The sequence below is a fragment of the Falco punctatus genome (assembly GCF_963210335.1).
Source record: "Falco punctatus genome assembly, chromosome: 3".
NCBI classification, from domain to species: Eukaryota; Metazoa; Chordata; class Aves; order Falconiformes; family Falconidae; genus Falco; species Falco punctatus.
The window spans coordinates 109,133,130-109,146,405 of record NC_137582.1 but is presented as its reverse complement, the minus strand read 5'-3'; the positions used below and the strand labels follow the sequence as shown (position 1 = coordinate 109,146,405).

Genomic DNA, 13,276 nt, shown 5'->3' with positions numbered 1-13,276 from the left:
GGTCTCTGGTTTTCACCCAGTGACCCTCCGCACACAAGAGCAGTGTCCCAGCCCATCAGAACATCTGCCGCTCTTCACCCTTTGCAGCTGGATGAAAATACCTCCTGAGCTCGATTCACAGGCTCATTTAGAAACGCTGTCTCAGTCACATAACCCATCAACAAACTTTCTGGACTTTTGCAAGGCCCTGGAAACCTTTTGCCACCCTGTTTCTGAGTCTCCCCTCCATTTTCCAGATGGTGCAGATGCCTGGGAGGCACAGAGGAGGTGCCAGGGGTATTTTTCCCAAAGGATGACTGTTGCTGGGTACCATGCATTAGAACGGAGTATACTGTACAGCCGGTGCAGTGTTACGGCTGCCCTGAGCCAGCTCTGGAGGGGTGGGGCGGTGGCCGTGCACAACCTGTCCCCAGTGTGTGGGGAGAGGGCTAAAACAGTCAGTGGGCTAAAGCACTTCCCTTGCAAAGAGCTCTGTGACAGACAGACCTTTTCTAGGTCTGCTCTGTCCAGAAAGACGCCAAAAAAGTATCACCGAGGCATGGAGCCCCAGGGGAGAGAGGAGCAGGAGCAGGGAGTAGGACCAGGCTGGTACACTCAGCCCCATGCACAGGGCAGTCACACAGATCCACGCTATTGACAGAGCCAAAAATAACTCCAGCATCTCTATTTAATGCTATTTAGACAAACCTCCCTCTCTGAAATGGTGAGCTTCCCCAAAGACAGGATCAATATTTATAAATGCCACGATTTCCATGACCTGGTGATTTATACGGGAACTGGGTCAGGCAGGGTTGCGGCAGCCCCAGCCGGGTCTGCGTGCATTAATAGTGCCAGTCAGTCATTTTTGCTGTTCCCCAGGGGACCAGGGCAGGCTGGGGCTGCTAGAGGAGGAGGGCTGGGCTGTGCAGGGAGGCTGCTGGACAGGGGCAGGTCACACGGAGGCTGAATTTTCCTCCCACATGAATACATAACGAATTTTTGAGGAAATTCGGTGCCAGCACTGACCCAGCTGGGTTGAAGTTACCAAGTGACGTTGGCCAGTGGTACGCTGCTTCCCATGTCAGAAACAGCTGGGGGCTCCTGTAAGGTAGCAGAGGGAGCATGAGGCACTCCCTGGACACAGGAGACTGTCTCCATCCTCTTGTGCCCAGGATTTAGCTCACCTTTACTCCTCCCAGGAGCCTGTGTTGCCCACATGGAGAAAAGTCTGGAGGTCAGTGCCTTAGCTTTCATGGACGTGACTAAAGTTTGAGCCAATAAGGAAAACTGCAAAGAAATAAGCATTTTGGGTCAATGTGAACTGTGTTTTCTTGATTGCAATTTTCCAGGCCACAAATCAGCCAGCAAACACACTACTTGCCCAGCCCTGATCAGGACTGGTGTCCTTTCCTACCAGACTGGCTGGCAGTCCCCCTGCCCTTTGTCACCACAGCTGGAGTAACACAACATGTTTTATTGGTGACAAAGACGATTTTGATAATTTATCTTTCTCTCACACCTTGCCATCTCCTCCACTGTTCCTATCCAGCTGACTGTGGATGGCTGTAGAAAGCAGATGGGGGTTATATTTAACCCCCAAGTCATCTCCACAGCTCGATCTTTAGCACAAACAAATGTGTCAGCAGATGGCAGGGACAACAAGCTGGGGGGAGATGGTTAGCAGCAACTCTGTAACATGATTGCCCCTGATAAAAAAGCGTCCTCTGCAACACTGCTTCCCAAAATGTCCTGCCTGGCATTTGGACTGGGATATCCAAGGGACAGCATAGGGACTGGAGGTTGCTGTGCCTGCATCAGCTAGGAATAGGTTCCACCTTGCTAAATGCCAGCCATCAGGACCTCTCCTACTTGCCTTCATTGATCCCACCGCAGGACAGGTCCCAGTCCATGAGAAAGGACCCTTCTGAAGCGTTTGGGACACTGCTCCTCTGTGATGGAAACCTGTGGAAGCAGGATGCTTCTCAGGCAGGTGCACAGGGCACAGATTTACCTGCACGGCTGAGTGACGGAGAACACAAAGCCCTTCTCTGTTCTGCAGCTCAACTGTGCAGCCTGGAAAGGTAGTCATGATCCAAATCATGGCACTACCTTGGCACCATCAGGGGACTGTAGGGGTCTCCATCCCCTGCTCCCCCAGCAGAAAAAGCAAAGCACGGTGGTGGGAAAGCCAAGCTTGCTTGTTGCTCCTAACCAGCAGCAGGCACTGGTTTGCAGCTGCCAGTGCGTGCTTGAGGGCCAAAAAGGGGACTGGCAGGAGTCTCTGCCCCAGCAGGAACATGGTCCATGCAGCAACTGGGTTGGGACGTGCAGAGGGACATGTGCCACAGAGGGCAGTTTGAGGGAAAGGAGCTAAATCAGCAGGCGAGTGCATGACTGGAGCCCCGCCAGCACCTGCCACCTCTGGAAATAGCTTTTACAGAGAACCGGGTTACAGGCATGGAGTCCCCTTCCCTCACGTTATTACGCTGTACATGATACATGAAACATGTTGGCAGCGGTCAGTCTAGGGAGAGTTGCAGCAAGGGAGGGAGCAAGATTAATAGGAAAACAAATCAGCACCTAGAAACGGAGCGAAGGGACAACATGGAGGGACCCAGACCACCGGGTATGCTGGATCGCAGACAAGCCCATGCACATGCATGGAAGGAAAAACAGGCTGTGAGCAGAGCTGGCCACCAGGAGTAAAGACAGGAAAATGAAAGGAAAACCCTTTATTATCTAAAGGGGATACAATTTCTGGAAGAACAGACTCTTCAGCCCAGGAATGGTGTTTGAAGCACTAGAACAGCTGAGAGAGGTGTTGATGGGAGCTGTCATCAGAAAAAAAACCCCATCAGACTGTTTTTTACCTAAAGCCAAGACACAGGAGAAGAGATAGATACTTGATTCTGGGGTGGGGAACTCCACATCAGCATGGGCCCATGGAGGTAGTAAAGGAGAACATGTAGGGGAGATGCTGAGAGAAGCAGATCTAACACAGAGGAAAGAACAGTTATGAGAAACGATTGATAAGGAGTGGTAGCTGCTGGTGTTTGAGACACGCTGGCTGAAAGTGATGTGCAACGGACACAAGGGAATAGAGTGGACAGCAAAATGTGGGGTTCTGGGCAGCAGTGAGGAACTGCACTGTGCTCAGTGACCAGCGGCAGTCTGCAGCTTGCAGATCTAGGAGCAAGGATCCTGCCAAGTCAGAAACTTGTGGCTTTGCTAACAGAGCATCTGTGGACATGAAGGAGGTTGCGCTCAGACCAAAAAGAAGCTGCTGACCGTGTCCTCTGGAAGGGGATGAACCCTCCAGCTGCTGGCAATGCATACACTGAGAAATCCCCGGTCACCATGAAAAAGCCCCTACAGAGGAAATTTGCAGATCACCTCTGAGAAAAAAAGAGTTTGAGATGAGCTAGGCTTACCTTGCACCAGACGTGCAGACGGATCTGCAGTCTTTTAGCTTGTAACAGAACTGGCATGGCTGGAAGGAGAGGCTCAAGGGATCTTACAAAGATCCCAACAGAAGCAGGTACTGAGACAGGACAATAATTTGTATGGCAAGGTTGGCAAGATCACCGAAAATCAATGTGACAGATACCAGCAGCTCCTACCAGCAGGTGAAGGGTGAGTTCTAGGCCACATTTAGGGTGGGATTTTGCTTAAAAGAGGCCAGGCACTAATACCAGGGGACGGAAGAGCTGACATCATGGACAGATGCCTAGGCATGCTGAGTCGAGGATGAAGGCATGCCTGGAGCACTGCCAGGGCTGGATATTGATGCTCAGCTGAAGGCAAGTGCTCTGCCCCATCTTGAAAGGAACCTCTGCAGCCACGTGAAACTCCAACCTGTTTGTGAAAAGACTGGAAGAAACGTGATCACATTTAGTAATGGATCACAGATAGGGGATCACTGCTATTGCAGCCACAGAGCCTGGGAACTGGGCTTTCTAGAGGCCATTGAAGTCATAATCTGACGGTGAAGGTGAAGATGCACTGAAGATACACTTCAGAAAGCCTGATGTTCTCAAGATGTTCTGCTCAGACACGGGGCCACCACACTCAGCAACAGAGTGGATACAGTCTGGCATCCTGTGGGAACCTGGACACAAGATATCTTTCCCCACATGCCACACAGAAGGGGCAGGAAAGGCAAATGCCAAGGAGATGGCAACCTGTGGGAATAATTGCACTAAAAAGTGATGAAGTCAAAAGCCAAAGAAGCTGGTGAAACAGAAACTACAAGGGGCATTAGGAAGCCAGTCTGGGTGCCAGTAGTCTACGTCTGAAGTGAAACTTCAGTTTGGTTGAAGAAACACAGCAATGAAATACTCCAAACCCATTTACAGTCCCTGCTTCTTAATGTGAACGTCCCCTTCCCCAAAAGACCTCATCGGGCTCAGATTTGAGGGCAGTTTAGCTGGAGTAACAGGGCAGCTGACAATCTCTGAGTACGACCCTGGAATGTGCTGGCAAAGGCAAGAGGATGGGGCAAAAGTGGGGACAGAGACCGCTCTGCCATGAAACAGCTGCTCCCCTGGGAGGAGGGGGAAGGACTAGGGGGAGAGGAAATCTGGAGTTTGGTACACGGAGAGTGCACTTTGCTTGGTAACTCCCAGTGTCTCCTCTGGGACAGCTTGGAGGGGTTGTGCATGGTGTTCCGCTCCATTAGTAATTACTTTATGCCAGCACATGTAAATAATTATTCTGGCACAGCTTCCCAGCAGAGTGCTGTGTGCAGTCCTTCTGAGCCGTTCTAGCATTGACCCCAGAGCACAGCCTGCTCTGCTGGCTCCCTTGGAGGCCGGTATCGAGAGCAATGAGATCTGTGTTCGCAAACGGACAGGCTGCAAGTCCTTGCATCGACAGCACTTTGGAAAATGAAAAGTACCTGTGCAGGTAAAGCCTATTTCCATCTGATCAAACTCACTGCTTTCCCTCAAGAACAGATTGTGCAGCCCACCCCTTTCCCTGAAACCAGACACTCTAGAGAAAAACTTTGAGGTTAAAAAGATGGAAGGGAAAAATGCTTACAGAAAAAGGAAGGTAAGCCTCCATCACTTGGTATTTTCTGCGAAAGGTTTTGCCCGAGACGGGGCATTCATGCCAAAGTTACAAAGCCCTGTGAACAGCAAGGTTTCCAGTGGAAGAGAGAGTCCTTGCAAACTGATGTGTCTCTGCATGGTATGAGAAACAAATCTCTCACGCCAGAAATCTGCCTCTTTCCAAACTCCAACAGTGCCCTCAAGTGCTCAAAGAAGAAGCCACAAGCCAGGGACGGAGTTTGCTACCACCCAGGCTGCAGTGCAGAGGAGAGATCAGGAACTAGGAGGGAAAGTCGTTGACTGCATGGCCTTGAGCTTAGCCCACTGCTGTCCCTGCCTCCCTACGCTGAAATGGCTGCATCCCCCTGTCTTCCTTCTGTTCCCCGGTGTGGGCAGATCTGCGCCATGTGACAGCCCAGCTGTCACCAAGAGATGCTCCAAGAGCATCCACAGCAGATCCGTACTCTCTGTTGCCTGGAAAGGAAGCACACGCCAAAGCTTGTGAAAACATTGTGTGGTTTGGATTTGACCACTGGAGTGATCCCATCCAGCCAGACCTCCTGGACCCATCCCTCCAGAAGACGCAACCTCCTCTGGAGAGGAGCGGATGAGTCTCAGTGTCCCAGCTTCGAAGGGGAGGTTGTATTTCACCCCAATCTGACTCCCTGCCATGAGCTTTCCAAGCTGTGTGGAGACAGTTTTGGCACAGCAAGGCAGGGCAGTCCTCGCTCCTTCAGTGGGCTGCGTCTCAGCAAGAAGAGCTCTTTTGGGGAACAAGAGATAAGGCTTGTTTGGATCTGTGGGACCTCTGCCTGTTCCCAGTGAGACAGCGGGAGCTGGAGACACTGTCCATTCGCACTTTGTGTGACACACAAGTGATCCCTGGTTGGATGGTGAACTCAAAAAACAGTTCACTTCACTCAGGTCTTCCCCTGCAGGTTCCCTGGGAAGTTACGTGGTGGAGCTTTACCCTACAGTCCTACACTCTGGAGAAAGAAAACGCTGAGATGGTACACCTCCACTCACCAGTACTTGCCATGTGAGAATTAAGATGGTTCCAAGGGACAACAGGACATCACTGTGATGAGAACTGACAATGGTATATTGGGACATTGTCCTTGTTTCCTGTTTCCTCACCTTTTTCCTTGTCTGGGGAGGCTACTCTTAGCCTGGATCATGGCATCGGTTTGCTTTACACTGTGTGGCCCCCAAACCCATTAAGCAGCGGAGGGGACAGGAACAGGCCCATGGGGAAGGGAACTTCTGAATCTGTTTTTGTCCCTGTAGCCAGAGTATCATGGGACCGTTCCCTCTGACCACCTGCAGCCCTTGAAGGAAAGCCTGCCTGGCTTCTCTGAAAGCACATTTGTTATTCTTTTCTATCACTTCTTATCATGCTACTGTCCTGTCATCTCTATACACCACTGTCCATCACCTCCAAGGCAGGGGACTGTAGCTGCTCTCTGAGCAGGCTGCCATCACGCCGTCAGTCCACCTGGAATCACAGACACTGCCAAGCAAACAGCGATTTTGGCTCCAGACCTGGTTTCAGCAAAAAGCCACCCCTTTATCGCCTTGTACTGTGATGCCTCGATCTGGGCAGTGATGGGCTTTCAGCTTTTTCCTCTCTCCGATTCTGGTGAAAAGCTGCTATCCAAGTGTTGGCTGGAAGTACCACAACACAAAGCCAAATTAGACACCGTCCAGCTCACAAACATAGAGCTACAACCTCATGCCCCACCGGACCCCTTTTAAGTGCCAGAGCTGCAAGTTTCTTCCCCAAGGACTGGTTCTCAAGGTACCAGATATGGGGGCTCTTCTCTGCCATCCCAGACTTTGCAGGAAAGGTTTTGCTGCTCTGGAGAAGGCACCTGCTCCTGCTCTGCTGTGCTTCAATGCTGTCTCAGATAGCAGGAGGTGACCCTGCCAGCAAGCACAGATCCAACAGCGATGAGGACGGTCTCTCTAACATAGCGGGCAGCGCTCACTGCCCTTTGTCTCACTGATGCTCTCTGGCAAGTGCCAGCGTCTCCCTGCAGCAGATGGGGAACAAGTTTTTCATCTGACACAACCTGGTCATCACCTTCAGGTCTGCTGCTGTCAGCAGCCACAGAGCAAGAGCTACTAGTGACTTCTCAGGGCTTAGCATCAACTTGCTTTGATCATCACTGGCCTGGGGATAAAAATAACCAGATCTGGGTACAGCACTTTTTCACAGGGATCTCTTTGCCGCATAAATAGGACCACTTACGAGAAAACTGGTGGAGTGGGAACTGATAGCTGTAACAGAGACAACTACTTGCAGGAGTCCAGCAAAGGACCATAGTCTGAGCAGGACCCCCAGGAACTTCTCTCCACACCTCCACAGGAAAATGGCCTGTCCTGCTTTTCTTGCATTGATCAAAAGTGACCTTGAAACCTGCTGCTGCAAGGCCATTTCCATTCTAATGACCAGAATAGCTGGCTGTGCCACTCATGGCTGAGGATCCCAGCCAAAAGGCATTTCCCTGGCAGAGCACAGAGGCCCCAGAGCAGAGCAGGTCTCATCATGACATTGCGGGTTACTAATTAATACCCATTTGTTTGCAAGCTGATCTGCCTGACCACATGCCAGCCCCAGAATTTCATCTGCATCCCTGCGGGGAGGGCTTGACAGTCACTAGGACCCACAATCTCGGGCCCTGCCTGCCTGCTGCTCTCTACCAGGTCACACACAGCCTCGTCCCAAAGCAGCATAGCCGAAGATCTTACTCAACTTGCCTCCATGCGCTTATCCGGAAATTAGCACTTGTTTATGCAAATGAGTCAGCTCATTAGGTCGTCTTCTCAATCCATCAACAGATGGCAGCAGATAACCCCCTTCCAGGCCTGGGAATACAAACGGAATGCCTGAACCTGCTATTCACGGCACTGCCTGGCGATTTTTTAAGAAAAAAAAAAAAAAAAAAAAAAAAGTAATGCATAATAGAGCCAAAACCTTTCTGTTTCCACAGTGACATGAGTCAGGCAAAACTTCCCCAGTGCACTGTGACAGCTGTGCACAGAGGGACCAGCAGCTTTCAGGTGTGCATGTTGGCACTGTATGACCACACAGAAAGCAGAAAACACCCACTCGACGTTAACACACAGGAGAGGGATCACATCTTCACTGCCAGGGCATGATCCACACACAGCTGTGATTTAGCGAGGCCAGCAGGGACACTCGGTGGCCTCTGACTGTTCCCTGCACTGCTGTTTGATGGCAGGGGGCAGTCCCACTTACTGGGGCCATCTGGAAGGTCTCAGCCTGCTGAAATGAAATGCACCCAGAGGCCCTCTCTGAGCTACAGGCTGGGTCAGATTACTGAGAGACGGGGAACATAAACACACCAAGGTCCTGGGGAGGAACAAGGAGCATCCCTGCTATGCCAGCATGCATCTGTACAGAAATACAAATTAGGGTCTCATCACCTCTGCCCTGAGAGCACATCGCCTGCACACAGGCTCAGCAAGGACAGCCTGCTCCCACCCATCCTGCCCTACCTAGGCTAATGCGTGGTGTACGTACACACACAGGACCTTGAAAAGCACAGTGGCCTTCAGCATCTGGTGACTCCTTTGCCCCTTGCATTTCCTGGGGCTGGCCACACACCCTGGGGGTCCCTGCCACCCACCCCACCCATTCACTACAGTGGTGAGATGGCTGCCAGAAGTGATCTGGCAGTCATTCCAGCAGCGTGCCACGAAGCCAAGGGCTAGCAGCTGGGCAAGCAGCTGATAGAGCAAAAGGAAGATGGGATCCCACTGCCAGGATTGCATCCCTCAGCCCTGTTCCCTTCTCACAGCCAGCACCTCCAAAGTACGCCCATAACTCCCGCTCTGGAAGGCCCAGCCCGGCCCAAGCCTTCCCTTCCCCTCACCCAGCCCACGGGTGGGTGACCCAGAGCCAGGCCGGGCTCCCACTCGGGGCCCACCTCAGCCCAGCAGACTCCTCACAGCCACCAAGCTGCTCGCCCAGGGCCCGCACTCTGTCGCCGCCCTCCTAAGAAGATGGGCGCCAGCTCTGCCCCAGGAGAACGCCGTTTTATTAACCGACGGATCTCCGAGTGGGAGCCCAAGCGGGAGCAGCAGCCATGACGCGCCCCCCCCTCACAGCCGCGGCGAGTGGGCGGGAGCGCGGGGGCGGGCGGGCGGGAGCGAGCGAGCGCACTGCGCATGCCCAGCGCCCCCGCCCCCTCCGGCGCCTCCATCACGTGCCGCGGGCCCGCTGCCGCTTCAAGATGGCGGCTGGCGGCAGCGCGCCGCTGAAGGGGTGGAGCGGGGAGGGGGGGCGGCTGTTGTTGAAGCTTTATTGTTCCCCTGTCCGCCGCGCCGCTCCCAATAAAGGTAACCATGGCGGCGGTGGCGCCGGCCGGGCCGGGGGCTTGGAGGCCGCGCTGTGGGGGCGGCCTAGGGCCTGGCCCGCCTGGCTCGGCCCATCTGCAGGCCGCCCTATCTGCAGGCCACCCCACTGGGTGTCCCGGCCGGGCCCCCGGCCTGCCCCTCTGGCCTCGCTGCCCCACCTCGGCGCCAGGCCCTAGCGGGGGGTCCGGGGGGGCTCTGGCGTGCTGGGGAGGGGGCCCTTGCTTGGCTCTGTGGGACCGGCAGCGCCCGCCCTCACCCGTGGGGTGGGCTTGGCCCCCGCGGAGCCTGCGAGGGGGCTGAGGGGAGCCCGCAGCCCGGCCGGGAGGTGGCCCCCGACGGCAGCGCTGTGTTCAGTCAAGGTGTGCTTGGTAGGTGCACCATGGGTGGCCAAAAAAGAGGGGAAAAAAATATGGGAGGACCGCTATCCCTCTTATTTAAAACACTACGCGTGTACCTGCTGCCAAAGGGAGCTGCTTGATTGCATGGCTGCATGGGAAGTAAGGCAGGGTTTTTCTTTTGGTAACCTTTGCTTAAAAGCAGTGATGCTTCTGCTGGAATTTTGGTTCGACTGTGAGCCAAAGCCTGGCAGCTGGATTCCCTTGACATTTTCCCCCTGCCTCCAAAAATGTTTCTCATTAGCTGTGCTTTAAGGCGTCTTTGAGTTGTGTACCCTGCTGAGGAGAACCTGTGAACCTCTCCGGAAAGTGGGTTTCTTTAAAGGTAGGCATGGAAGAGAATCATCTTGCTCTTCCACGTCTTTTGCCACAGCAGATTCCTCTCCTTTCTCTGGACCGCTAATTACATCTGTTCATTGAGGTGAGGGTTGGAAGACACCAAGAGACAAATAAATAAGTTTTTTTTTGTGCTGTGCCAAGAAATCAGCAGTCTGAGCCAGTTTCTTGTGTCCTCACCAGCTCGACAGAGCTGCTGCCCTTTTCTGTAGCAGCCTGTTCCCAGGTTGAGTTAGAAGTTTTATGGGAATGTGCTGTGGTGGGTGCTGGTCAGTAAAGCCCACCTCCTCCCCAGAGGGGGCCAGGCTTGCGGGGGTGTCTTGGCAGTAATTTCTTCACCTGTGATAGAAAGGAAGGCTGGCACACCTGGATTATTGGCCCAATGTGACACCAGGCAGCATGATTCTGCAGCTTTTTGGTTAAGAGATACCAGGTGTCTTGCATTTGAGGAGTAATTTGGGTTTCAGACTCGAGTCCAAGGACAGGGAGTTGCAGGAGCAGCCTGTCTGAGTACAGACCAGAACAGAGGTCCTCTCCCAGCCGACCACCCCAGCTTCTGTAATCTGCTCATTCATTCTTGTTTCAACTTTCTTTCCGGTATATTTTGAGTTAACTGCCAAACATATTGCTTAAAGAAGGTGCTGAGAATGTGTCTATTGTTGCCCAGACCACAGCTCAGCAGTTACAGACGCCTGGCGACGGGAGGAAGCGAGTTGGTTTCTTGGGGTAAATGCCATTAGGCTTTTATGTTGCAGCATCCTTCTCTGTTTTAAAGCAGCTGCGCTCATGTTTGAAGAGTTGCTGTAGGTCCTTGTGCTTTAGTGGAGTTTTGGGGCTGTGGGGGTGCCTCTCTGATGGGCTGAAGCTATAGATGACAGTGGTTGGAAATCCAGTTGCCTCCTGGCTTTCTGTCTTAATAGATTCAGCTCAAAGTAATTCTGTGTACTTTTATTACAGGGTCTGAGGGAATTGGTCCCTGGTTTGGCTGACCAATGCTTGAGAAGTGTCATTTTAAAGGTGGGGATTTTTTTTCCCTCCCTGTGTACTTGAAGAGGCCTTTGGACCAAGGCACCGTATGGGTGCATTGTGCCTTGTCCGCTCCTGGGTGCGGGAACAAATGTCTTCTGTGCTTCTGTGGACAGCAAAATGGATTGCAAAAGCTGGTCAAAGTCGTGGTTTTTTTGGGGGTTGTTTGTTTGTTTGTTTGTTAAAAAAACCCGCTAATAAATTGCAACATGCAATCTGCTCTGATGTAAACCTACCTGAGTTCAGATATCCAGCTTTTGTTTTTTGAGGATGTTATGGGAACCTGCAAAATATAATTAGCACGTCCAGTGTTCTTGGGCACAGTGAAACGTGGATGAGCAACAACTGGAGCAAACTTCAGCTGTTGCTTTGAGTTGGTGCTGGTTTTCCACTGTGTGATTTCATTCTCTTCTTGGGGTAGCCTTTGGTTTGCAGAGAAATGGAAAACTTGCTGATAAGAGTTAGAGCACAACTGTTCGTTTTTCAATCTATTATATTTCTAGTCAGCGCATCATTGCAGACAGATAGCCAAAGCATTGCATGTTTTTTGAGCGGTATATTCCGCTGCCTTTAGAGACTGTGGAGCGCTGAATTTAGTCAAAGTGTTGCTTATTTTCCTCTGTTATCTGTCTGCGTTGATGCTCTGAACTGAAACAAAATAGATTGAAAACCAAATTGGTGTGCCCTGGCTCCTCGTACTGGATTTTACATTATCCTTTGGGAAAGCTGCCTGCTCTGGCCCTTCAGAGCACCCCAGAGAAAGGTAATGATCCCTCAGCTTCTTTCAGCACTTCAAAGACTGAATTATTTTTGGTGGGAGAGGTAAGAAAATTGAATTGCAATATGTGATTTTCTGCCTTTCAAATAACCGTCTTTGTAAGGTCATCATCTTAGTAACAAGAAAACAGGAAACTGGTAAACATGCACAAAAAGTATTCGGATTCTGATTTTAAGGCTGTTGTTGTCCTTAATGCCTCAGAGCTAAAACCAGAAAGTTGCCCATCACTTGGAGGCTGCTGTCGTACCCCGGGGGGACTGCAGGGCCAAGGAATATGAGAGAACAAATCTCAGCTTTCTGTCCTGCTGCATTTACTGATGTACATGGGTCTTGTGAAACGAGCCTTTTGAGGACGTGCAGGAAGGGTGAGCTCCTCTCGCAGGGACAGGGAGCCTTCCTGGGCCAGGACCTGCGCTTACTTCAGTGACCACTTTGGATTTAGCTCCCTTGGGCAGAAAGCTGAGCGTGGGGAACAGGAGGGTTGGTGGGCTGTTCCTGTGAGACCCTCCAGTCAGCTCTAACGTAAATGGCATTTACTTGAGACAGAGAAGTTGGATTCTTCCATGTTGCTTATCGCTTTCTGTCCACTTTATTTTTTTTTCTGCCTGCTTTGTTTTAGCTTTTTGGAGCTTGCAGAGGAATTGATCGCTTGTATTTTTGCACTGGGTATGCAGATTGCTTTTAGGAAGCTTCATTAGCTGTCCGAGCGTTGCAGTGTGCTAGCAGCAGAGGGAGCACAAGGCTGCGGGTTTGTGCCTTTAAAAAGCAGTGTGAGGGTATTGCTTAATTTTTTGGCAGTGCAGCAATAGTTGTTGGCTTTTTAATTTATTTTTTTTTTTTTACGCTAAAAAAAGCCTGCTCCATGTGCATTCCAAGGAATAATTTCAGACATGGGATGCATCTTCAAGCTGGCCACTGAGATGCTACTAATTAATGCAGGAAGTAGCTTTTGGCATTATTTCATTAATGCCAGCAGGTGTGTTGACCAGCACCTTGTAAAAGCCCTTAATTACGGCAGTGAGGGGCATGCAGAATCCTTTTTCTAAGGTCATGGCAACACTAAATTTCTTTCTGTGCCTTGTGATGGCCTTTCTGATGGTGTGAGGGTACTGTGGCAGCATCGTAACTGCAAGGGAGGGATGGTCTCATTTGTGCATCTTTGGAACACCTATCTCTGTAGCATCTAATTGCTGAAGTGCTTAGTCCTAAATTCCAATTATCTTTTGATGAACCTAGTGACGTGGATGACTTTTGAATCTGTTGAATCTAGATGGAAGTAATTATATGAATAATGAAGAAAAGTAATTTAATTTGGAAACTCCTTTTCA

At 51.4% G+C, this 13,276-nt stretch overlaps 1 protein-coding gene across 11 annotated transcripts in view; it reads left to right on the top strand.

Moving 5' to 3' along the window:
- The first annotated feature begins 3,352 nt into the window (after nt 1–3,352).
- The window catches only part of ZBTB40 (zinc finger and BTB domain containing 40), a 50,967-nt gene continuing 41,043 nt past the window's right edge, over nt 3,353–13,276 (top strand). For 8 of the 11 annotated variants that reach the window (XR_013926816.1, XR_013926817.1, XM_080379593.1 and 5 more), the window contains exon 1: nt 9,262–9,395. Coding sequence is in view for 2 of the 11 variants with exons in the window: in XM_080379598.1 (XP_080235724.1) it covers nt 9,143–9,395 (253 nt within the window). In the remaining 9 variants the exon portion in view is untranslated. The other 3 variants (XM_080379598.1, XM_080379597.1, XM_080379592.1) reach the window with 2 other exon arrangements.